Raw genomic sequence first — 25,000 nt, 5'->3', positions numbered from 1 at the left:
GGATGGAGGAAGGAGAGAGGATTGTAGGGATACAAGGAGTCACTTCTACCTCAGCCCAGGTGAGATGGGACCTCGGCCGATCGGCTGGAGTTTACCTGGTGTGGATGTTTCAGATACAGTACAACTGCACAGCTGACGAGGCGCTGGTGTACAGGTGAGGCTATAGTTATACCGGAGTTCACCCCACACACACGACCTCTATACACCTAATTCATCTACCCCTCACCTGTACAACCGACAAGACACTGGTGTACAGGTGAGTCTATAATTATACCGGAGTTCACCCCACACACACCTGACCTCTATACACCTAATTCAGCTACCCCTCACCTGTACAGCTGACGAGACACTGGTGTACAGGTGAGTCTATAGTTATAGCGGAGTTCACCCCACACACACCTGACCTCTATACAACAATACACCTGACCTCACTAACCTCTATACAATCATACACCTGACCCCACTAACCTCTATACAACCATACACCTGACATCACTAACCTCTGACCTCTATACAACCATACACCTGACACACCTGACCTATGACCTCTATACTACACCTGACATTATGAGATGGTCGTATGTGGGATACAGGCACAGAGAGAAAAGAGGCCGGAGTGGAGAGAATAAGGAAGGAAGAGATTTTGTCAGGGAGACCCTCAAGGGACCATGGGTAATGGAGTCTGAAGGATGGGTTTAAACTACAGAGTCAATACATATTATGTTACAACCTATCAGAGAGACAGATACACTTGGGAGAGAGAGAGAGACAGAGAGAGAGACAGAGAGAGCGAGAGAGAGAGAGAGAGACAGAGAGAGAGACAGAGAGAGAGACAGAGAGAGAGAGGGGTCAGGTGGGGAGAGAGATGAGAGATAGAGGAGGGAATAGGGAGAGAATGAACAATGAACAATTATAGACATAAGAGGAAGTAACTGCCATGTTCTCTCTCTCTCTCTCTCTCTCTCTCTGTCTCTCTCTCTCTCTGTCTCTCTCTCTCTGTCTCTCTCTCTTTCACACTCTCTCTGTCTCTCTCTCTCTCTGTCTCTCTCTTTCACACTCTCTCTCTCTCTCTCTGTCTCTCTCTCTCTGTCTCTCTCTCTTTCACACTCTGTCTCTCTCTCTCTCTCTCTCTCTCTCTCTCTCTCTCTCTCTCTCTCTCTCTCTCTGTCTCTCTCTGTCTCTCTCTCTGTCTCTCTCTCTCTCTCTGTCTCTCTCTCTCTCTCTGTCTCTCTCTCTTTCACACTCTCCCTCTCTCTCTGTCTCTCTCTCTCTCTCTCTGTGTCTCTCTCTCTTTCACACTCTCTCTCTGTCTCTTTCTCTCTCTCTCTGTCTCCCTCTTTCTCTCTCTCTCTCTCTCTGTCTCTCTCTCTGTTTCTCTCTCTCTCACACACACACTCTCTTTCGGTCTCTCTCTCTCTCTGTCTCTCTCTCTGTTTCTCTCTCTCTCTCTCTGTGTCTCTCTCTCTTTCACACTCTCTCTCTGTCTCTTTCTCTCTCTCTCTGTCTCCCTCTTTCTCTCTCTCTCTCTCTCTGTCTCTCTCTCTGTTTCTCTCTCTCTCACACACACTCTCTTTCTCTCTCTCTCTCTCTCTCTCTGTCTCTCTCTCTGTTTCTCTCTCTCTCACACACACACTCTCTTTCGGTCTCTCTCTCTCACACTCTCTCTCTCGCTCCTATCCTCTGTTTCTCCTGCCCTCTATCATTTATGCAGTCAGAGAATTAAATAATATAATGAAAAGAGAAAGAAAGGGGGAGGAAGACAGTGATGAGGAGATGGAGAAGAGACTCTCTATCTAAACTCAGCATAAAAAGAAACCTCCTCTCACTGTCAAATGCGTTTATTTTCAGAAAACCTAACGTGTAAATATTTGTATGAACATAACAAGATTCAACAACTGAGACATAAACTGAACAAGTTCCACAGACATGTGACTAACAGAAATTGATTAATGTGTCCCTGAACAAAGGGGGGTCAAAATCAAAAGTAACAGTCAGTATCTGTTGTGGCCACCAGCTGCATTAAGTACTGCAGTGTATCTCCTCCTCATGGACTGCTCCAGATTTGCCAGTTCTTTCTGTGAGATGTTACCCCACTCTTCCACCAAGGCACCTGCAAGTTCCCGGACATTTCTGGGGGGAATGGCCCTAGCCCTCACCCTTCGATCCAACAGGTCCCAACAGGATGTCTTCCCTGTAACGCACAACGTTGGGATTGCCTGTAATGACAACAAGCTCAGTCCGATGATGCTGTGACACACCACCCCAGACCATGATGGACCCTGCACCTCCAAATTGATCCCGCTCCAGAGTACAGGCCTCGGTGTAACGCTCATTCCTTTGACGATGAGCGCGAATCCGACCATCAAACCTGGTGAGACAAAACCGTAACTTTTGCCAGTCCTGTCTGGTCCAGCGACGGTGGATTTGTGCCGGGGATGTCTGGTGAGGACCTGCCTTACAACAGGCCTAAAAGCCTATTGCGGACAGTCTGAGCACTGATGGAGGGATTGTGCGTTCCTGGTGTAACTCGGGCAGTTGTTGTTGCCATCCTGTAGCTGTCCCGCAGGTGTGACGTTCGGATGTACCGATCCTGTGCAGGTGTTGTTACACGTGGTCTGCCACTGCGAGGACAATCAGCTGTACGTCCTGTCTCCCTGTAGCGCTGTCTTAGGCGTCTCACAGTACAGACATTGCAATTTATTGCCCTGGCCACATCTGCAGTCCTCATGCCTCCTTGCAGCATGCCTAAGGCATGTTAATGCCGATTAGCAGGGATCCTGGGCATCTTTCTTTTTGTGTTTTTCACAGTCAGTAGAAAGACCCCTTTAGTGTCCTAAGTTTTCATAACTGACCTTAATTGCCTACCGCCTGTAAACTGTTGTTGTCTTAACGACCGTTCCACAGGTGCATGTTCATTAATTGTTTATGGTTCATTGAACTGGCATTGGAAACAGTGTTTTAAACCCTTTACAATGGAGATCTGTGAAGATTTTTGGATTTTTACAAATGATCTTTGACCTGGAACCAAAAAAGGCCGAAGAACCCTTTTTTGAACACTTTTGTTTTCTAAGAGTGTCTCCTTTAAACTCCTTCCTTTTATTCTGTCTCTTGTTTTCTTTATTTCTCTAGGGTTCGAATAATTACCTGTCTCTGTGTTACCAGCCTGGATCAAAATATTCCCGTCTCTGTCTCACTCAATCTCTCTCTGCGAACACACACACACATGCATAGACACGTACAGAGACACACACTCTCTTCACTAGGAACGAAATAGTGATATACCTACTGTTCACTGGTATATATTGTACATATGATACACTACATGACCAAAAGTATGTGGACACCTGCTCGTCGAATATCTTATTCTAAAATCATGGGCATTAATATGGAGTTGGTCCCCCCCTTTGTTGCTATTACAGCCTCCACTCTTCTAAGAAGACTTTCCACTAGATGTTGGAACATTGTTGTGGGGAATTGCTTCCATTCAGCCACAAGAACATTAGTGAGGTTGGGCACTGATGTTGGGAGGTTAGGTCTGGTTCGCAATCAGCCTTCCAATTCATCCCAAAGGTGTTTGATGGGGTTGAGGTCAGGGCTCTGCGCAGGCCAGTCAAGTTCTTCTCGACAAGCCATTTCTGTAAGGATCTCACATTTTGCACTGGGGGCATTGTCATGCTGAAATAGGATAGGGCCTTCCCCAAACTGTTGCCACAAAGTTGGAAACACAGAATCATATAGAATGTCATTGTATGCTGTAGCGTTAAGATTTCCATTCACTGGAACTAAGAGACGTAGCCCGAACCATGAAAAACAGCCCCAGGCCGTTATTCTTCCTCCACCAAACTTTACAGTGGGCACAATGCATTCGGGCAGGTAGCATTGTCTCGGCTCCGCTAAACCCAGATTTGTCCACATACTTTTGTTTATATAGTGTATAAGTAAAACATATATGTGACTCGTTTCTGGAAACTATGTTGCGCGTCACATGAGAGGCATTTACGTTTATAATCTGTTATAATCTACAGGTTTCTAATTTTGTTTAACTAGCTAGGGAGCCAGCTAGCTAACGTTGGCTGGCTGGCCTCCTAGCTAACGTTAGCTGGCTGGCCTCCTAGCTAACGTTAGCTGGCTGGCCTCCTAGCTAATGTTAGCTGGCTGGCCTCCTAGCTAACGTTAGCTGGCTGGTGTCCTAGCTAATGTTAGCTGGCTGGCCTCCTAGCTAACGTTAGCTGGCTGGCTCCCTAGCTAATGTTAGCTGGCTGGCTCCCTAGCTAATGTTAGCTGGCTGGCTCCCTAGCTAATGTTAGCTGGCTAGCTCCCTAGTTAATGTTAGCTGGCTGGCTCCCTAGCTAATGTTAGCTGGCTGGCTCCCTAGCTAATGTTAGCTGGCTGGCCTCCTAGCTAACGTTAGCTGGCTGGCTCCCTAGCTAATGTTAGCTGGCTGGCTCCCTAGCTAATGTTAGCTGGCTGGCTCCCTAGTTAATGTTAGCTGGCTGGCTCCCTAGCTAATGTTAGCTGGCTGGCTCCCTAGCTAATGTTAGCTGGCTAGCTCCCTAGCTAATGTTAGCTGGCTGGCTCCCTAGCTAATGTTAGCTGGCTGGCTCCCTAGCTAATGTTAGCTGGCTGGCTCCCTAGCTAATGTTAGCTGGCTAGCTCCCTAGCTAATGTTAGCTGGCTGGCTCCCTAGCTAATGTTATCTGGCTAGCTCCCTAGCTAATGTTAGCTGGCTGGCTCCCTAGCTACCAATAGGGGCCCTTCTTTGCGAGGTATTGGGAAACCGCTCCTGGTCTTTGTCATTGAATTTGTGTTTGAAATTCACTGCTCGACTGAGGGATCTTATAGATAATTGTATGTGTAGGATACAGAGATGAGGTATTCATCTAATAAAAAGCACGTTAAAACACTATTATTGAAAACACAGTGAGTCCTTGCAACTTATCATGTGAGTTGGTAAGCACATTTTTTACTCCAGACCGTAGTATTTAGGGGCATTTCCATGACAACAGGGTCGAATACTTTATTGACTCAAGACATTTTTAGCTTTTCAATGTTTAAGTAATTTGTAGATTTTTTTGAAAAGCATAATTCCACTTTGACATGATGGGGTATTGTGAATACTCTCTGAAGATACTGCATACATAATATATACACACTGGTATGTAGTATACTTATATGACGGGTATTCATTGGCTTATATGTTACACATTCTATATTATATCACTTCTAAATTCAATGGAAAATGGATGATTTGCATTTTTTTTAAAAGGCAGCTGTGTGTCTTACAAACGGCTCTGGTATTGACTCCAGGCTTTCACTATGGATGCATCCCTATGGCAACCTATCCCCTATGGGTCCTGGTCGACAGGAATACCGTAGTGTGCCATTTAGAGCTCAGCCTTTCACTGGGCCAGGTTGATTTGGAACTCAGCCTTTCACTGGGCCAGGTTGATTTGGAACTCATCCTTTCACTGGGCCAGGTTGTTTTGGAACTCATCCTTTCACTGGGCCAGGTTGATTTGGAACTCAGCCTTTCACTGGGCCAGGTTGATGTGGAACTCAGCAATTCCCTGGGGCAGATTGATGTTTATTGTGATGAATCTTGTCCTGGAGGCAGAACTAGGCGATTTCCGCTAGATGGGCCTTCTGCAAAGTCACAATTGTCTACATCGTAATAAATGTATGAACATAAATATTTGTTTTTTAGCCTTAATTTAAGGCTAGGGTTAGCCATTAGGGTTATCAGTGTTGTTAAGGTTAGGTTTAAATTCAGATTTGATGACTCTGTAGCACCTAAGCGTCAAGGGCAAGATTTCATCAAAATAAATGTCAATCTGCTTCCCTGGGACCTTGAGATTCATCAAATCCTACTTCAGTCGCAGTACAAAATGACCACCCCCTCCTCCCTCTATTTCTTCATTCCTCTTAACCTCTTCCGACGTAATCATCCCTCTTTTCTCGTTCCCCTTTCGTTTACGATTGGATTTTCCTTTTTACAGCTTGATCACTCTATACAGTATCATTATATTCATCACAACTCTCTGCGTCTCCATCTCTCTCTTTTTCAATGTCATCCCTCTTTTTCTCCCTCTCCGTCTCCCTCGCTCTCTATTTGTTAAATGACACGAGTCTCTCACTTAATTTTCAATCTCTCTACCTTGTTTGTCCTCTTTACCTCTCTCTCTCTCCCTCCATTTATCTGAGGCAGAGTTAGTTGTGAGTAGTTGAATATTATGAGTTAGTGTTCCAGGTCACTTATTTCTCCCTCTCTCTCTCTCTCGCTCTCTCTCTCTCTATCCCTCTCTCTCTACCTCTCCAATCACTCTTGAATAATTTGGTACACACCTACCGGAGAGCTCTTCGTTCACACCCTCTTAAGCGTTAGCCTCTTCCATCTCGTTGAGGATTCACATGTGAGGTCATGTACTAAACAACCAAAGATTTACAGACTAAAAGCTGGTTTATACTACGTCAATGGACATAGACAGTTGTCGCAGTGACATCATGAACATTCTGTTGTCGTCTGACATCAGAATATGACAGTCTGAATGACATCATGAACATTCTGTTGTCGTCTGACATCAGAAAATGACAGTCTGAATGACATCAGCAGCCTGGTGGTCCAAAATAACCAATAAACTCATCTGTTTAGAAATGTATTTAGTTTACGTCAATCTATCAAACCAGGCAACTAACAGTAACTTTCTAAACAATGTTTTGGATCTTTTTTTTAGCTTGTTAGCTAGCTACTGTAGCTGATGTTAAGTTAGCTGGTTAACCAGTTCAAATAATGGCCATATCATATTGTCGACAACATCTTCACTTTAGCTCATTTGTCTTCATTATTACAGGAAAATAAACTCACAACAAGATCATTATTTACAAGTTAATAATAGCTTATGGTTGTGAGGAAATAAAAGCAGGGCTTTCTACTGGAGAAATTGTAGAACTTGGACACTGTCTCGTTGGCCTAACGTTATATCCTCATTTGACTTTGGTGCAGGTCATGTTGTTCTTCACATTACCATCTCTGGTAAACAAACACTATATCAGATAAAATTAACGTTTGTTTGTAACATGAACAGGACACAGGGGGTGTAAACGGTACAGTGAAATGGTTACTGGCACAGTGGAGTCTTTTGTTTGGACATGTAGCTAGCTAGCTAAAGAATTATCCATACTCATAACGTTACTACCCTGCATGAATCTGTAGCTAAAGCTAACCAACCAGGTTCAATGTTAGCTAGCTAGCTAAAGAATTATCCATACTCATAACGTTACTACCCTGCATGAATCCGTAGCTAAAGCTAACCAACCAGGTTCAATGTTAGCTAGCTAGCTAAAGAATAATCCATACTCATAACGTTACTACCCTGCATGAATCTGTAATAAAGCTAACCAACCAGGTTCAATGTTAGCTAGCTAACATTAGGCTATAACGAGCAACGTAAATGGCTCTGATATACGAATTATACTGCTACACAGATCATACACTTAACGTTAGCTAGGGAGCCAGCTAAAGTTAGCTAGGGAGCCAGCTAACGTTAGCTAGGGAGCCAGCTAAAGTTAGCTAGGGAGCCAGCTAACGTTAGCTAGGGAGCCAGCTAGATAATGTTAGATAGGTAAAACAATGTAAAAAAAACAGACATTGAATATGGTGAAGTTATTAATTACAATTTGGATGGTGTATCAATACAAGGAATCTCTGCAAAGATACAGGCATCCTTCCTAACTCAGTTGCCAGACAGGAAGGAAACCGCTCAGGGATTTCACCATGACACCAACGGTGACTTTAAAATAGTAACAGGGTTTAATAGCTGCGATAGGAGAAAACTGAGGATGGAGTATCTATCAACATTGTAGTTACTCCACAATACTAACCTAATTGACAGAGTGAGAAGAAGGAAGCTTGTATAGAATAAACATATTCCAAAACATTCTTCCTGTTTGCAACTAGACATTAAAGTAATACTGCAAAAAATACTGCAAAAGATGTGGCAAATCCAATACAACATATTACTGAGTACCATTCTACATATCTTCAAGCATAGTGGTGGCTGCATCATGTTATGGGTATGCTTGTCATCGTTAAGGACTATAGGGTTTTTCAGAATAATGGAGCTAAGCACAAGCAAAATCCTAGAGGAAAACCTGGTTCAGTCAGCTTTCCATCAGACACTGGGAGATTAATTCACCTTTCAGCAGGATAATAACCTTAAACACAAGGCCAAATATACACTGGAGTTGCTTACCAAGAAGACAGTGAATGTTCCTGAGTTTAGCTGGTCTCCACTTCTCCAATGTCAATCTATTTTCCTCTTCTCAAATGTGAAGCTGTTCTTAGCATGGATAGAGAGTTTTCAGACACACAAACACACCAGACTGACACACACACACACACAAACAAGTAAACACACACACACAACACACACACATACACACGTCTGTTTGTCTGCAGCTGTACCGAGGAGTTTCCGTTACATAATTCGACTTAGCTCCTCCCTCTCTCTCTCTCTGTTTCTCTCTCTCTCTCTCTGTCTGTGTGTCTCTCTCTCTCTGTCTGTGTGTCTCTCTCTCTCTCTGTCTGTGTGTCTCTCTCTCTCTGTCTCTCTCTCTCTCTCTCTGTGTGTGTCTCTCTCTGTGTCTCCCTCTCTCTCTCTCTCCCTCTGTCTCTCTCTCTGTGTCTCTCTCTCTCCCTCTCTCTCTCTCTCTCTGTGTGTCTCTCTCTCTCTCTCTGTCTCTCTCTCTCTCTCTGTCTCTCTCCTTCTGCCTCTCCCTCTTTCTCTCTCTCTCTCTCTCTCTCTCTCTGTCTCTCCCTCTTTCTCTCTCTCTCTCTCTCTCTCTCTCTCTCTCTCTCTCTCTCTGTCTGTGTCTCTCTCTCTCTCTCTCTCTCTCTCTGTCTCTCTCTCTCTGTCTCTGTGTGTCTCTCTGTCTCTCTCTCTCTCTCTGTCTGTGTGTCTCTCTCTCTCTCTCTGTCTCTCTCTCTCTCTCTGTGTCTCTCTCTCTCTGTGTCTCCCTCTCTGTGTCTCTCTCTCTGTCTCTCTCTCTCTCTCTGTCCCTGTATCTCTCTCTCTATCTCTCTTTCTCTCCGTCCTAACTAACTTGATTCTTTTCTTGGTCTTTTCTTTCAATTTAATTTTTCTATGGTTGAGGGTTAATGCAATATTTGTTTTAACGTTATCCACAGTTTTTTCAAAGTTAGGGTGGAAGAGGACAGAGTAACTTTCCTGGGGTTTGGAAGGTGTGGTTTGCGCAATGGCTTCTCAGCCTAGCGTGGAGTAGACACTGTCGATACGGCATGGAATTATGTGTGTTCCTGAGAATACAGTTAAAGTAGAGGAGGTTCTGCTTGCAGTCGATGAACAGGTAGGAACTGAACTTATACATTCTGCTTCTAGAATGAACAAAGCTGTGGTTGTGTTCTTGAAAAGAGGAAATTTGGTTGGTAGGCTTATTGCTAGGGGAATATTTGTAAGGGGTGTGTTGGTGTCAATTTCACCTCTCTCTACCCCTTCGACAAGAGTGGTAGTTGCAAATTTTATTACGGAGGATCAAATCAGGAAAGAGCTGAGTCATTTTGGTAAGTTTGCTAGTGGGTTTGGTAGCGGGTTTGCTAGCGGGTTTGCTAGCGGGTTTGCTAGTGGGCTGGGCCTAGTCATACCAGAGATGGTGGTGTAGATGAGGCTGGGCCTAGTCATGCCAGAGATGGTGGTGTAGATGAGGCTGGGCCTAGTCAAGCTAGAGATGGTGGTGTAGATGAGGCTGAGCCTAGTCAGGCTAGAGATGGTGGTGTAGGTGAGGCTGGGCCTAGTCATGCTAGAGATGGTGGTGTAGATGAGGCTGGGTCTAGTCAGGTTATAGATGGTGGTGTAGATGAGGCTGGGCCTTGTCAGGTCATAGATCGTGGTGTAGATGAGGCTGGGTCTAGTCAGGCTAGAGATGGTGAGTAGATGAGGCTGGGCCTAGTCAGGCTAGAGATGGTACTGTAGATGAGGCTGGGCCTAGTCATGCTAGAGATGGTGGGGTAGTGGAGGCTGGGTCTAGTCAGGCTAGAGATGGTGGGGTAGTGGAGGCTGGGTCTAGTCCGGATAGAGATGTTGGGGTAGCAGAGGCTGGGTCTAGTCAGGCTATGGATGGTGGGGTAGTGGAGGCTGGGTCTAGTCAGGCTAGAGATGGTGGGGTAGTGGAGGCTGGGTCTAGTCATGCTAGAGATGGTGGTGTAGTGGAGGCTGGGCCTAGTCAGGCTAGAGATGGTGGTGTAGTGGAGGCTGGGCCTAGTCAGGCTAGAGATGGTGGTGTAGCGGAGGCTGGGCCTAGTCAGGCTAGGGATGGTGGTGTAGATGAGACTGAGCCTAGTCAGGCTAGAGATGGTGGGGTCGTGGAGGCTGGGTCTAGTTATGCTATGGATGGTGGTGTAGATGATGCTGGGTCTAGTCAGGTTATGAAGGGTGGTGTAGATGAGGCTGGGCCTAGTCATGCAGAGATGGTGGTGTAGATGAGGCTGGGCCTAGTCATGCTATGGATGGTGGTGTAGATGATTCTGGGCCGAGTCATCCTATGGAGGGTGGTGTAGATGATTCTGGGCCGAGTTATCCTATGGATGGTGGTGTAGATGATTCTGGGCCGAGTCATCCTATGGATGGTGGTGTAGATGATTCTGGGCCGAGTCATCCTATGGAGGGTGGTGTAGATGATTCTGGGCCGAGTCATCCTATGGAGGGTGGTGTAGATGATTCTGGGCCGAGTCATCCTATGGAGGGTGGTGTAGATGATGCTGGGTATAGTCATCCTATGGATGGTGGTGTAGATGATGCTGGGTCTAGTCATCCTATGGATGGTGGTGTAGATGATGCTGGGTCCAGTCAGGTTATTCTAGTGGATGAGGAGAGTATAGTGGGGAAGTGTAAGAGACTAGGGGGGAGGAAGAGGGTGTCAGGCGGAAAAGGAAAAAGGGTGTGGTCAAAGGCACTATGGAACCTTTGCCTGTTGCTGTGGGTGATGCCCTGACCAGAGAGGAAGGGCAGGTGGTCAGGGTGGGAGATAAAGATGAGGAGGAAAGTGAGTCTGAGGAAGAGGAGTTATTTTTTTCAGACTCCTCTTCAATGGGCCCGGAGCTGACAGCCAGAGGGGTTTAAGTACACGTTGAGAGAACTGACAAGGTTCCTGAATGAGACTAAGGGGAAACAAGTTCATCTTGAGGCGTTTTTTTTCCTGATCCGAGAACGTTTGTAAGATCAGTACAACATGCTATGAAAAATGAGGGGCATGGTGTCCTCTCACCCAGGAAACGGTTTAGATTGAGGAAGTGGATCACAACAGTGTGTAAAGGCTTACCTTCAGACACTGTTTAGATGTATATTTCCTTTCTGACACTGGGGCTTTTTGAGCTTTTCCATTGGTCTCTTTCTTTGCTGGCTTTTCTCCCACTTCTTATGGAGACTCTTCAGGTAGGCTCACTTAATATAAATGGCACCAGAGATGTGGGAAAGAGGAGTGTGTTGGATTAATATATAAAACAAAAAAAGTACAGGAGACGCATAGTGATTTGGTGAATGAAGTAATCTGCTCTGGTGGAAAGGGGCAAGTGTGTTGAGCCATGGGACAAATGTTAGTGCAGGAGTGGCAGTCCTTTTAGCACCGGGGCTGTCTGTGTGTTGAGCCATGGGACAAATGTTAGTGAAGGAGAGACAGTCCTTTTAGCACCGGGGCTGTCTGTGTGTTGAGCCATGGGACAAATGTTAGTGCAGGAGTGGCAGTCCTTTTAGCACCGGGGCTGTCTGTGTGTTGAGCCATGGGACAAATGTTAGTGCAGGAGAGACAGTCCTTTTAGCACCGGGGCTGTCTGTGTGTTGAGCCATGGGACAAATGTTAGTGCAGGAGTGGCAGTCCTTGCACCGGGGCTGTCTGTGTGTTGAGCCATGGGACAGATGTTAGTGCAGGAGAGACAGTCCTTTTAGCACCGGGGCTGTCTGTGTGTTGAGCCACGGGACAGATCTTAGTGCAGGAGAGACAGTCCTTTGGCACCGGGGATGTCTGTAAAACCTCCTCAAAGGAGGTGTGTGAAGGGAGGCTGCTTGTTGTTAAAGTAGAAATTAACAACACGGGTTTTGTCTTTATAAATGTGTATGCGCCTAACACAGGGAGAGAAAGAGGGGTTCTATTTGGGAGTCTTAGACAGGAACTCTCACAGGTAGCGCCTGAGGAGACGCTGGTGGTCGGAGGGGACAGGAACTCTCACAGGTAGCGTCTGAGGAGACGCTGGTCGGAGGGGACAGGAACTCTCACAGGTAGAGCCTGAAGAGACGCTGGTGGTCGGAGGGGACAGGAACTCTCACAGGTAGCGCCTGAGGAGACGCTGGTGGTCGGAGGGGACAGGAACTCTCACAGGTAGCGTCTGAGGAGACGCTGGTCGGAGGGGACAGGAACTCTCACAGGTAGAGCCTGAAGAGACGCTGGTGGTCGGAGGGGACAGGAACTCTCACAGGTAGCGCCTGAGGAGACGCTGGTGGTCGGAGGGGACAGGAACTCTCACAGGTAGCACCTGAGGAGACGCTGGTGGTCGGAGGGGACAGGAACTCTCACAGGTAGCGCCTGAGGAGACGCTGGTGGTCGGAGGGGACAGGAACTCTCACAGGTAGCGCCTGAGGAGATGCTGGTGGTCGGAGGGGACTGGAACTCTCACAGGTAGCGCCTGAGGAGATGCTGGTGGTCGGAGGGGACTGGAACTCTCACAGGTAGCGCCTGAGGAGATGCTGGTGGTCGGAGGGGACTTGAACTCTCACAGGTAGCGCCTGAGGAGACGCTGGTGGTCTGGAGGGGACTGGAACTGTACAATGGATTTTTACAAAAGACAGAAATGGTGAAGTAGGAGTTTTAAGGGACATCATTAATCAGTTTGACCTAGTGGATGTTTGGAGAACTAAAGATCCCAACACAAGACAGATTACATTGGTGAAGGTTTTTGGGGCTAGGGTGAGTGCAGCCCGACCCCATCGGTTTTACATGTCTAGGAATCGGATCAATAGGCTGTTGGGCTCTCCCATTCTCCCGGTGGGGTTTTCGGATCACCACATAACCATGGCTCGGCTGTCTGTTTCACCAGGGCCCCGGCAGTCATCCTATTGGAAGTTTAATATAAAGCTCTTACAAGATGCCCTTTTTTGCTCAGGTTTCCAGACCTTTTGGGAAAGGTGGGGGCAGCGAAGAGAGGAGTATGAGTCTCTGAGTCAATGGTGGGATGTGGGGAAAGTTCAAATTCGGCTTTTCTGTCAACAGTACACAGCTCTCTCATCCTCAGAGGCTAGGAGAGTATTGGGGGAACCAGAGCGTAGTATTAGTTAGATGGAGGTAGAGATGGTGGGGCAAGGCAATGTAGGCCTCCAGGCTAATTTAGATGAATTACGTAGGGACCTGGGCAGTTTTTTCCAGGTTAAAGCATTAAAGCAAAGGGAGCACTTGTAAGAGCTCGGTTCTCCATGCTCAAGGAGATGGATGCTCCCAGCTCCTTCTTATTTGGTTTGGAATGACAGAGCAGTGAAGCCAAGGTTATGCATTATCTATGGCTGTCGGATGGGCGGGTGACCTCTGTGGTGGGGGAGATGCGGGAGCGGACTCTGGACTTTTATGCTGAGTTGTATAGGGCAGTACTGTGTGATCCTATGTGTGCTGAGGTCTTGTTTGCAGACCTCCCTAAGCTCTCTCGGGCACAGAGGAATGAAATGGACATTCCTCTGTTGTCCCATGAACTGGCAGAGGCCGTAACCCAGATGTCCCCCAGTCGTGCACCGGGGGTCGATGGACTCAGAGTGGAGTCTTATAAAAAATTCTGGGGAATAATTGGACAGGACTTCTTTTGCGTGTTGTGTGAATGCGTCGGGGTAGGAGAGTTGCCGATGAGCTGCTGTCGGGCGGCTCTGACTCTCCTGCCCAAAAAAGGGGACTTGTGTGAACTTAAGAATTGGAGGCCTGTGGCATTACTCTGTGAGGACTACAAGATATTTGCCAAAGTCCTCTCTAACAGACTGAAGTCCCATTTGGACTCGATAGTACATAAGGACCAATCATATTGTGTACCGGGACGTTCAATCAGGGACGTGTTGGACTTGTCGAGAGGTTCTACTGTGAACTTTGGACTGGTCTCTTTTACAACAAGAGAAGGCTTTTGATAGAGTGGACATTGAGTATATGTTAAATGTGATGTCTGTGTTTGGGTTTGGGAAGAGGTTTTTGACCTGTGTGAAGCTGTTGTATGCTGGGGCGTCATGTGTGGTCAAGGTTGGAGGGGGGCCCAGTAGGCCAGTCTGGGTGAGGCTGGGCATTAGACAAGGATGCCCTCTATCTGGGCAGTAATATACACTAGTCATTGAGCCTCTTCTAGCTACGCAGGAGACTGCAGGGGGTGTGCTGGACAGGCATGGGTGTGGTGACAGGAATAACAGCATATGCAGATAACGTTTCTGTGATGGTCAGGGATGATCAGGATATGCAGGCACTGGAGACCAGTCTGAAGGTGTACGAGGGAGCTTCATCAGCTAAGGTAAACTGGGGCAAGAGCAAAGCTCTGTTATGTGGGGCATGGGGGGATAGGGCTCCTCCTCTGCTTCCAGGGGGTTTGTAGTGGGGTTGTGAAGGGCTCGTAGAAGTGGGTCAGGATGAACTGGGAGGGGCTGTCACAGGCAGTGGTGTCAAGACTGGCCAGGTGGAGGTGGCTCCTGTCCCAAGTGTCATATAGAGGGAGGGTGCTGATAATTAACAACCGGGTGGCATCTTCCCTGTGGCATAAACTGGCTGTCCTCAATCCCCCCGTCGGTCTGACCTGCAATGCAAGCTGGTGGACTTCTTTTGGTCGGGACATCACTGGCTGAAGGCAGCAGTTTTGTACATGACCGTCCACGAAGGAGGACAGGGCCTGGTGGAACTGGAGAGCAGGATGGCTGCTTTCAGGCTAAAGGCGGTGCAGAGACTGCTGTACCATGCTGATGTTGGCTGGAGGGAGCCAGCATGCGCGTTACTGAGGAGAGCTGGCGAATTAGGGTTGAACCGGCAGCTGTTCCTCATGAAGCTGGAGAGGCTGAGTACAGCAGGTCTCTCAGACTTTTACTCTGCAGTGCTGAGGGCCTGGCAGCTGCTAAGGCCCACACGAGAAGGGGGGGTGGAGCCTGGGCTGTGGGTGTGGGAGGAGCCTATCTTCCACAACCCAGACATCCCTTTGAGATCGGTTCAGTAGGCCACCCTGCAGAGGCAACAGATTTTGATTTGCATTTGCAGATGTCAGGGGATTTACAAAGCCTGGGTGACCTGAGACTGCTGGAAGAGGAGGGGTGGAAAACTCCGGAAGTCCTGCCACAACAAACAGGAATAACGTCTCTTAGGCTGCTGGAGAGATTCTTGGAGGAGGTCCAGGAGGCCCTGTCTGAGCCAGTAAGGGGGGGTGTTGGAGCGGCCAAAGGGAGAGGGGCCACCAATGTTTCTGCCACTGCAGGTGACAGCAGAGACTGGAGACTGGCAAGGGGGTCTGGAGGACTTGTTAGATTTTAACACTCCGAGCCTGGGAGCCTGCATTAAGGTAAAGCCCTCTACAACCTCTGCATTAAGGTTAGGAACATTAGGAGCCTGGGGGAGTTTGAGGGGTTGGGAGGTAAAGCCCTCTACAACCTCTGCATTAAGGTAAAGCCCTCTACAACCTCTGCATTAAGGTAAGGAACATTAGGAGCCTAACAGGAGTGAGGGCACATCAGTGGCAGGGGGTATGTGGGGCAGAGAGTATGGTGGGTTTTAGATGGAGGGGGCTCTACAAACCCCCAGTACCAAAGAGGTCAGGGGACCTCCAGTGGAGGGTTCTACATGGAGCCTTGGCCACTAACAGCTGGTTGGTACGGGTTGAACCGGGAGTCGGACAGGGGTGTCCTTTCTGTGTCATGAGTGAAACTGTGCATCGTGTGTTTTCTGTCTGCGCCCGGTTAATGCCGTTATTGTCTCTGTTGGAATGTCTGTGTGAGAGGGCGGGGATGGTTTTTACTGTTGGTATGTTTATAATGAGATACAGGTATTCAATTAAGGAGAAGGCCAAATGTGTGTTCTTGAATTTTCTGTTTGCTCAGGCAAAGTTGTCTATTTGGCTAACAAGGAGGAGCAGGGTCAAAGGTCGGGGGGTAACAGACCCTTTACTATTTTTTAATGGGATGGTCTCTGCGCACCTCAGGGTGGAATTTGAGTTCTATAAAATGATAAAACGTGTGGAGACGTTTCAGGAGATGTGTGTTGGGGGGGCCGTCACTATAGCTGGGGAAGACGTTTCAGGAGATGTGTGTTGGGGGCCGTCTGTATAGTTGGGGAAGATGTTTCAGGAGATGTGTGTTGGGGGGCCGTCTGTATAGCTGGGGAAGATGTTTCAGGAGATGTGTGTTGGGGGGCCGTCTGTATAGTTGGGGAAGATGTTTCAGGAGATGTGTGTTGGGGGCCGTCTGTATAGCTGGGGAAGATGTTTCAGGAGATGTGTATTGGGGGGCCGTCTGTATAGCTGGGGAAGATGTTTCAGGAGATATGGTGTGTTGGGGGCGTCTGTATAGTTGGGGAAGATGTTTCAGGAGATGTGTGTTGGGGGTCGTCTGAATAGCTGGGGAAGATGTTTCAGGAGATGTGTGTTTGCTGGGGAAGACGTTTGAGGGGATATGGTGTGTTGGGAGAGGCTGTCTGTATAGCTGGGGAAGACGTTTCAGGGGATATGGTGTGTTTGGGGGCTGTCTGTATAGCTGGGGAAGACGTTTCAGGGGATATGGTGTGTTGGGGGCTGTCTGTATAGCTGGGGAAGACGTTTCAGGGGATATGGTGTGTTGGGGGCTGTCTGTATAGCTGGGGAAGACGTTTCAGGGATATGGTGTGTTGGGGGCTGTCTGTATAGCTGGGGAAGACGTTTCAGGAGATTTGGTGTGTTGGGGGCTGTCTGTACAGCTGGGGAAGACGTTTCAGGAGATGTGTGTTGGGGGGGCCGTCTGTATAGCTGGGGAAGATATTTCAGGAGATGTGTGTTGGGGGGCTGTCTGTATAGTTGGGGAAGATGTTTCAGGAGATGTGTGTTGGGGGGCCGTCTGTATAGTTGGGGAAGATGTTTCAGGAGATGTGTGTTGGGGGTGCCGTCTGTATAGCTGGGAAGAAGATGTTTCAGGAGATGTGTGTTTGGGGGGCCGTCTGTATAGCTGGGGAAGATGTTTAAGGAGATATGGTGTGTTGGGGGGGCTGTCTGTATAGCTGGGGAAGATGTTTCAGGAGATGTGTGTTGGGGGGCCGTCTGTATAGCTGGGGAAGATGTTTCAGGAGATGTGTGTTGGGGGGCCGTCAGTATAGCTGGGGAAGATGTTTCAGGAGATGTGTGTTGGGGGGGCCGTCTGTATAGCTGGGGAAGATGTTTCAGGAGATGTGTGTTGGGGGTCGTCTATATAGCTGGGGAAGACGTTTCAGGGGATATGGTGTGTTGGGGGGCTGTCTGTATAGCTGGGGAAGACGTTTCAGGGGATATGGTGTGTTTGGGGGCTGTCTGTATAGCTGGGGAAGACGTTTCAGGGGATATGGTGTGTTGGGGGCTGTCTGTATAGCTGGGGAAGACGTTTCAGGGATATGGTGTGTTGGGGGCTGTCTGTATAGCTGGGGAAGACGTTTCAGGGATATGGTGTGTTGGGGGCTGTCTGTATAGCTGGGGAAGACGTTTCAGGGATATGGTGTGTTGGGGGGGGCCGTCTGTATAGCTGGGGAAGACGTTTCAGGGGATATGGTGTGTTGGGGGGCGGTCTGTATAGCTGGGGAAGACGTTTCAGGAGATTTGGTGTGTTGGGGGCTGTCTGTATAGCTGGGGAAGACGTTTCAGGGGATATGGTGTGTTGGGGGGCTGTCTGTATAGCTGGGGAAGACGTTTCAGGGGATATGGTGTGTTGGGGGCTGTCTGTATAGCTGGGGAAGACGTTTCAGGAGATATGGTGTGTTGGGGGCTGTCTGTATAGCTGGGGAAGACGTTTCAGGGGATATGGTGTGTTGGGGGCTGTCTGTATAGCTGGGGAAGACGTTTCAGTGGATATGGTGTGTTGGGGGCTGTCTGTATAGCTGGGGAAGACGTTTCAGGAGATATGGTGTGTTGGGGGCTGTCTGTATAGCTGGGGAAGACGTTTCAGGGGATATGGTGTGTTGGGGGCTGTCTGTATAGCTGGGGAAGACGTTTCAGGGGATGTGGTGTGTTGGGGGCTGTCTGTATAGCTGGGGAAGACGTTTCAGGGGATATGGTGTGTTGGGGGCTGTCTGTATAGCTGGGGAAGACGTTTCAGGGGACATGGTGTGTTGGGGGGCTGTCTGTATAGCTGGGGAAGACGTTTCAGGGGATATGGTGTGTTGGGGGCTGTCTGTATAGCTGGGGAAGACGTTTCAGGGGATATGGTGTGTTGGGGGCTGTCTGTATAGCTGGGGAAGACGTTTCAGGGGATATGGTGTGTTGGGGGCTGTCTGTATAGCTGGGGAAGACGTTTCAGGGGATATGGTGTGTTGGGGGCTGTCTGTATAGCTGGGGAAGATGTTTCAGGGGATATGGTGTGTTGGGGGCTGTCTGTATAGCTGGGGAAGACGTTCCAGGGGATATGGTGTGTTGGGGGCTGTCTGTATAGCTGGGGAAGACGTTTCAGGGGATATGGTGTGTTGGGGGGCTGTCTGTACAGCTGGGGAAGACGTTTGGATATACGGTTGTAGTGGGTATTGTTTTGGGTATTGTTGGTTTGGTGATGTTGGTTCGTAACATGTGGTAGATAGAAAGGTGACTATGATACATGTATGCAGTACAGGATAAATGTCGTTTTTTTTTAAAGGGTGGGGGTGGTGAGTTTTAAATGAAATGAGAATGTTTCAGTAAAGAAAGACAACAAGTCAAAAAGTCTCTGTCTGTCTCTGTCTGTCTTGCTCTCTCCTTGTCTCTCTGTCTGTCTCTCTCTCTCCCTGTCTCTGTCTCTCTCTCTCTCCCTGTCTCTCTGTCTGTCTCTCTCTCTCCCTGTCTCTCTGTCTGTCTCTCTCTCTCCCTGTCTCTCTGTCTGTCTCTCTCTCTCTCTCTCTCTCCTGTTCCTCTCTCTCTCCTGTTTCTCTCTCTCCTGTCTCTCTCTCTCTCTCCTGTCTCTCTCTCCTGTCTCTCTCTCCTGTCTCTCTCTCTCCTGTCTCTCTCTCTCCTGTCTCTCTGTCTCTCCCTGTCTCTCTCTCTCCTGTCTCTCTCTCTCCTGTCTCTCTCTCTCCTGTCTCTCTCTCTCCTGTCTCTCTCTCTCTCCTGTCTCTCTCTCTCTCCTGTCTCTCTCTCTCCTGTCTCTCTCTCTCTCATGTCTCTCTCTCTCCTCTCTCTCTCTCTCTCCTGTCATTTCTTCTCCAATTTGGAGGCACACGATTTATAATCACACGTCTGTCTGTCTGCAGCTGTAATGAGGAGTTTATTTTCATAATTCCACTCAGCTCTTCTATTTAACAGAGTCATTTTCTCTCTCTCTCTCTCTCTTTCTCTCTCTCGCTCTCTCTCCCTCTCTCTTTCTCTCTCTCTCCTCTCATTTATTGCTCATCTCTGTTGCGGCATATCCTTTCCTCTCCATTTCAGAGGCACCCAAAGTATAATCATGTTAAAATAAATAATTGTCAAAGACAAGGTATAGACATCTTTCTTTCTTTTACTTCATTCCTCTTTCTCTCTTCCAGGATCCTCCCGTCTACCAGTAACAGTTTCATGTTGAAGAACCTGGTTTCTGGAGCAGACTACAACCTGTGTGTCCTGGCCATCTTTGATGACATCGTCACCTCACTGGCCGCAACCAAGGTGCTCTCTCTCTCTCTCCCTCCTTGTCTCTCTCTCTCCCTATCTCTCTCTCTCTCTCCCTCTCTCTCTCTCTCTCTCTCTCTCTCTCCCTGTCTCTCTCTCTCCCCCTGTCTTTCTCTCCCTCCCTCCCTCTCTCTCTCTCTCTCTCTCCCTGTCCCTCTCTCGCCCCCTGTCTTTCTCTCCCTCCCTCCCTCTCTCTCTCTCTCTCTCTCTCACTCTCTCTTTCTCTTTCCTCAATGCTTTAAAAACAGTGATTTTGGGGGTTTGGTTAATCATGCATTATCTTATCTCTCTAAAATGATCTACAGTCATTCAACCTTTTTTTCCCTCTCAATTTCTCTCTTTTTTCAAGGTTCTTGGCTGCGCCCAGTTCAGCACTAAAGAACTCTACCCAGAATGCAAATCTCTGCAGGCCCACTTCCTGGGTGGAACCCTGACAATCCTGGTCGGAGGCATTATAGTGGTAACACTGCTGGTGTTCACCGTGGCGCTGATGGTGCGTCACCGTGTATGCAGTAACCACGGTGACCAATGTGACCACGGGGATGATGGTGACGAGCCGGCATGTTGCCAGGGCGGGTCATTAGGGAGTCCGGTGAAAGGGGCGGCGGCCGGAGGTGGCGGAGGAGTCTACAGCCAATCGAATGGCAATGGGGATGTGATGATGGTGGTCTTGCCCAATGGGCTGCCTTCGAAGCAGCGAGGGGGCGGGGAGAAGGAGAGAGAAAAGGAGAAAGGAGGGGCTGATGTACCTCCTAATTTACACCCCAAACCAAAACCTAAAGCCCAAACTCTGCCCAGGCCTATAGTAACCTGGGAGGGCAGGGGAGAGAAGGGGGGAGGACAGGGTGAGAGACAACTTCCTCCCTACACCCCCGAAGCAGAACGGGACTCTGCCTACTATGCTCCTGTCGTAAGCTTGTCCCCTTCCACCCTCCCCCGCCAATCACGAGGAGGAACAGGAACGGGGAGGGCTAGGCTCCGCCCAGATGTAGTAGTAGTGGGCGGGGCCAAACGGGCAAGCTTCGCCCTGGACATGCCCCTGGGACAGGATCTCCTCTCTGATTGGAGGATGAGACATGGTGTCATAGTGGGCGGGGGCGAAGACAAATGGAATTCCTCCCAAGCCTATCAGAGCCCGGGAGCTCCCCTAAGCCCCTGCCCCAGCTCAGTGCGCGCCAAACGTAGCAACTCCCTCGACATGGGTTCTTCTTCTTCTTCTGTTTCCATTGCCACGACGACAACGGTTGCCCAGCGACAGTACAGCAGTCGCCGCGGTTACGCCAAGCGGCTGTCAGTCACCTGGACAAGGCGAAGTAAATCGCTGCATGGAATGTTGGTACACTGCGCCTCGGCAACCAGCACCACTTCCTCGACGACCAGCGACGAGGGTAGCATAAACGGGGAGTTTGCCGTAGTTCAACATGGTTACGTCCACACCTACAACAACACTAACTCTAACTCTACGAGTGCTGTTATCAAGGGCAATGGGAATGAGAAAGACAAAGGAGGGAAAGAGAAGACAGCCAGTGATGAAGGGCTGGAGGAGAGTGTGGTGTAGAGAGGGAAAGATAGAGAAGGAGGGAGAGAGAGAGAGAGAGGGAGAGAGAGAGAGAGAGACAGAGAGAGACAGAGAGAGAGAGACAGAGAGAGAGAGAGAGAGAGGGAGAGAGAGACAGAGACAGAGAGACAGGGAGAGGGAGAGGGAAACAGAGAGAGAAAGAGAGAGAGAGAGGGAGAGGGAGACAGAGAGAGAGAGAGAGAGAGAGAGAGAGAGAGAGAGAGAGAGAGACAGAGAGAGAGAGAGAGACAGAGAGAGAGAGAGAGAGAGAGAGAGAGAGAGACAGAGGGAGAGAGAGAGAGAGACAGAGAGACAGGGAGAGGGAGAGGGAGACAGAGAGAGAAAGAGAGAGAGAAAGAGAGAGAGACAGGGAGAGGGAGACAGAGAGAGAGAGAGAGAGAGAAATATAGGGACAAAGGGAAGATATAGGGCTGAAGAAGAATAGAGAGAGGAGGCCTCTAGACTTGACCTGAATTGGATTCCGACAGAGGCAGAGATATACAGAAAAAAGAGATAGAGAGATAGAGAGGGAGAGAATAATCTCTTTATCTGAGGCTCTGCATAAAACATAAACAGCTTAGACAGGTTGAGTTCAGAGGAGAAAAAGAGAGAATGTGTTAAGCAGAATGAAGAGAGACAGAAGAATAGAGGAGGGGTGAAGGGCAGAGAGAAATTAGACTGGAGCAATCGAGACAGAGAGAGAGGTACAGATAAAGGGATAGGGGTAGAGGGAGAGGGACAGAGAGAGAGACAAAAAGAGGGAGAATGAGAGAGAGAGAGAGAGAGAGAGAGAGAGAGAGAGAGAGAGAGAGAGAGAGAATAGGAAAGGGAAAACAGGCCCTTGGAGGAGGTCTCTCTGACCAGGGTTTAAACAGATTGAAACGACCACAACAACACAGAGTTAACAAACAGGGTTTCGCCAGGAGAGGAGCAGGGGGCTCGTTGCTGAACATGAGGACAGACGAAATACACAGTGAATAGTGTTTTCATTCAGGAAATACAGACAGACAGAGTCCCCCAGTGAATGTCATGATAAGCTAGTCTGATTACAGGATGGATAGATGGCTCTGGCATCGGCCGGCTGGCCTGACACTGGAGATCAGAGTATTACTCTGGCATCGGCTGACTGGTCTGACACTGGGGAGCAGAGAATTAGTCATGCTGGATAAATCAGGCAAGATTAATCAATAAGGACAGCACGGCACTGAGCAGCCAGCTGAGACTAGACACACTGATGAGAGAGAGAGAGAGCGAGAGAGCGAGAGAGAGAGAGAGTGACACAGACACAGACACAGATGAAGAGAAAGCGATAGAGAAAGAGGGCGAGAGAGACAGAGAGACAGATTTATGGAATCATGAATTGCGTATGTGATATAACAGTGGAAGTATGGACACATTGTGGTATAATATGGAATGGATTTATGACCAACAGATATCTACAGAAATGTATGTGCAATATATGAATAGAAATACAGTATGTTTAAGCGCATGTGTGTGTGTGTGTGTGTGTGTGTGTGTGTGTGTGTGTGTGTGTGTGTGTGTGTGTGTGTGTGTGTGTGTGTGTGTGTGTGTGTGTATGTATGTGTGTGTGTGTGTGTGTATGCATGTGTGTGTGTGTGTGTGTGAATATGTATGAACATAATGTTTGTGGAAATACAAAATGCAGAATGCACAGGGATGAAAAAAATAAAACATCACCGGTTCCATTTTGTCACGTGACTCACTTTTGTCCAATCAGTGACTGAAGAGACCTTGACAATGTGGAATCGGAATCACCAAAGCAAAAAAACAACAACTGAACCACACAGAGAATGAAAATGTCGTCGCCAGGGACGACCAAGTATGTTACGTTACGTTACGTCCAAACGATGACAGAACAGTCAAAGGATGACAGAACAGTCAAAGGATGACAGAACAGTCAAAGGATGACAGAAATGTCAAAGGATGACAGAACAGTCAAAGGATGACGATGACAGAACAGTCAAAGGATGACAGAACAGTCAAAGGATGACAGAACAGTGAAAAGATGACAGAACAGTCAAAGGATGACAGAACAGTCAAAGGATGACAGAACAGTCAAAGGATGACGATGACAGAACAGTCAAACGATGACAGAACAATCAAAGGATGATGATGACAGAACAGTCAAACGATGACAGAACAGTCAAAGGATGACGATGACAGAACAGTCAAGCGATGACAGAACAATCAAAGGATGACAGAACAATCAAAGGATGACAGAACAGTCAAAGGATGACAGAACAGTCAAAGGATGACAGAACAGTCAAAGGATGACAGAACAGTCAAATGATGACAGAACAGTCAAAGGATGACAGAACAGTCAAAGGATGACAGAACAGTCAAAGGATGACGATGACAGAACAGTCAAAGGATGACAGAACAGTCAAATGATGACAGAACAGTCAAAGGATGACAGAACAGTCAAAGGATGACAGAACAGCACAATATAAATAAGGACAAATGTAAATGCTAAATGGATTTCCTTCTGATACAAGTCTGGGGGGGAAAAGGATCTAATCTGTTTTTCTGTTTTTCTTCCCTGTACCACATGGCACCCTATTCCCACACAGCCCTATGGACCACAATGCACTGCAAAGGGAACAGGTTGCCATTTTGGACTCCTGCTTTGACATCTGATGTTAGGATCAAATAGTCTGTGGTTTTATGTTGAAAACAATCTTCCATGAAGATCACTTGTCTGTTACCACAACTTTTACATAGCGTGAAATAGAATTACTATCCTAGAAGGGTCATCCCCATTCAAGTCAGTGGGTGATGAGTGGACTGGCTGAGGCCGCATTGAGTGTACCCAATTTTCCCTTCCAGGGATGATATTTCTACGATTACTACGACAGTACTGTTACTGAGGACGGGATAATGTATTCATGTGAGATCTGTTAAATTACTATAATGGTACTACTACTACTGAGATATGAAGCCTGCGTCGGAAATACCACCCTATTCCCTGCATAGTGCACTACTGTAGGGCAGAACACTATGGGTCCTCAGGGCCCTAAGTAATGATCTACAGAGGCTAAACCTTTTAAAAGCCTTTTATTTATGAGTCATAGAGAGAACGGACGCATCATCTATGACATCATAATACAAAGATTAGATGTTTAAACTATGACATCATAATACAAAGATTCGATGTTTAAACTATGACATCATAATACAAAGATTAGATGTTTAAACTATGACATCATAATACAAAGATTAGATGTTTAAACTATGACATCATTACACAATGATAATGTTTAAAGGTATTGAAGGTCATGTACATGTACAGGCAGAAGGTTTTATAGAGAGACCGACCAATGATATTAATAACCATCCTAACAATTAAATGTCGTCCCTATTCCCTACGTAGTGCACTACTATAGACCCTAGTCGAAAGAAGTGCACTACTATAGACCCTAGTCGAAGTGCACTACTATAGACCCTAGTCGAAGTGCACTACTATAGACCCTAGTCGAAGTGCACTACTATAGACCCTAGTCGAAGTGCACTACTATAGACCCTAGTCGAAGTGCACTACGCAGGAAATAGGGCGCATCTCTGGACACATTGTTTTCTGTTTGATCTTCAGTGTCTTGATC

The 25,000-nt window shown here is 47.8% G+C and overlaps 2 protein-coding genes across 2 annotated transcripts in view; one reads left to right on the top strand and one right to left on the bottom strand.

The window, feature by feature from the left end:
* The window catches only part of LOC112238967 (leucine-rich repeat and fibronectin type-III domain-containing protein 4-like), a 52,962-nt gene extending 31,526 nt beyond the window's left edge, over positions 1-21,436 (top strand). Inside the window, exons 7-9 of the mRNA XM_042328091.1 lie at positions 1-154; positions 19,702-19,819; positions 20,172-21,436. The exon at positions 1-154 is cut by the window's left edge and continues 37 nt beyond it. Of these exons, the coding sequence (XP_042184025.1) occupies positions 1-154; positions 19,702-19,819; positions 20,172-21,380 (1,481 nt within the window). The 3' untranslated portion in view covers positions 21,381-21,436. The remainder of the gene's footprint in view (positions 155-19,701; positions 19,820-20,171) is intronic.
* The window catches only part of LOC112240916 (pyruvate carboxylase, mitochondrial-like), a 492,742-nt gene that overhangs the window by 238,017 nt on the left and 229,725 nt on the right, over positions 1-25,000 (bottom strand). The gene's annotated exons all lie outside the window — the stretch shown is intronic.

This window comes from Oncorhynchus tshawytscha, linkage group LG10 (assembly GCF_018296145.1).
Source record: "Oncorhynchus tshawytscha isolate Ot180627B linkage group LG10, Otsh_v2.0, whole genome shotgun sequence".
In the NCBI taxonomy this organism is placed as follows: Eukaryota; Metazoa; Chordata; class Actinopteri; order Salmoniformes; family Salmonidae; genus Oncorhynchus; species Oncorhynchus tshawytscha.
This window is presented reverse-complemented; position numbering and strand designations above follow the sequence as displayed.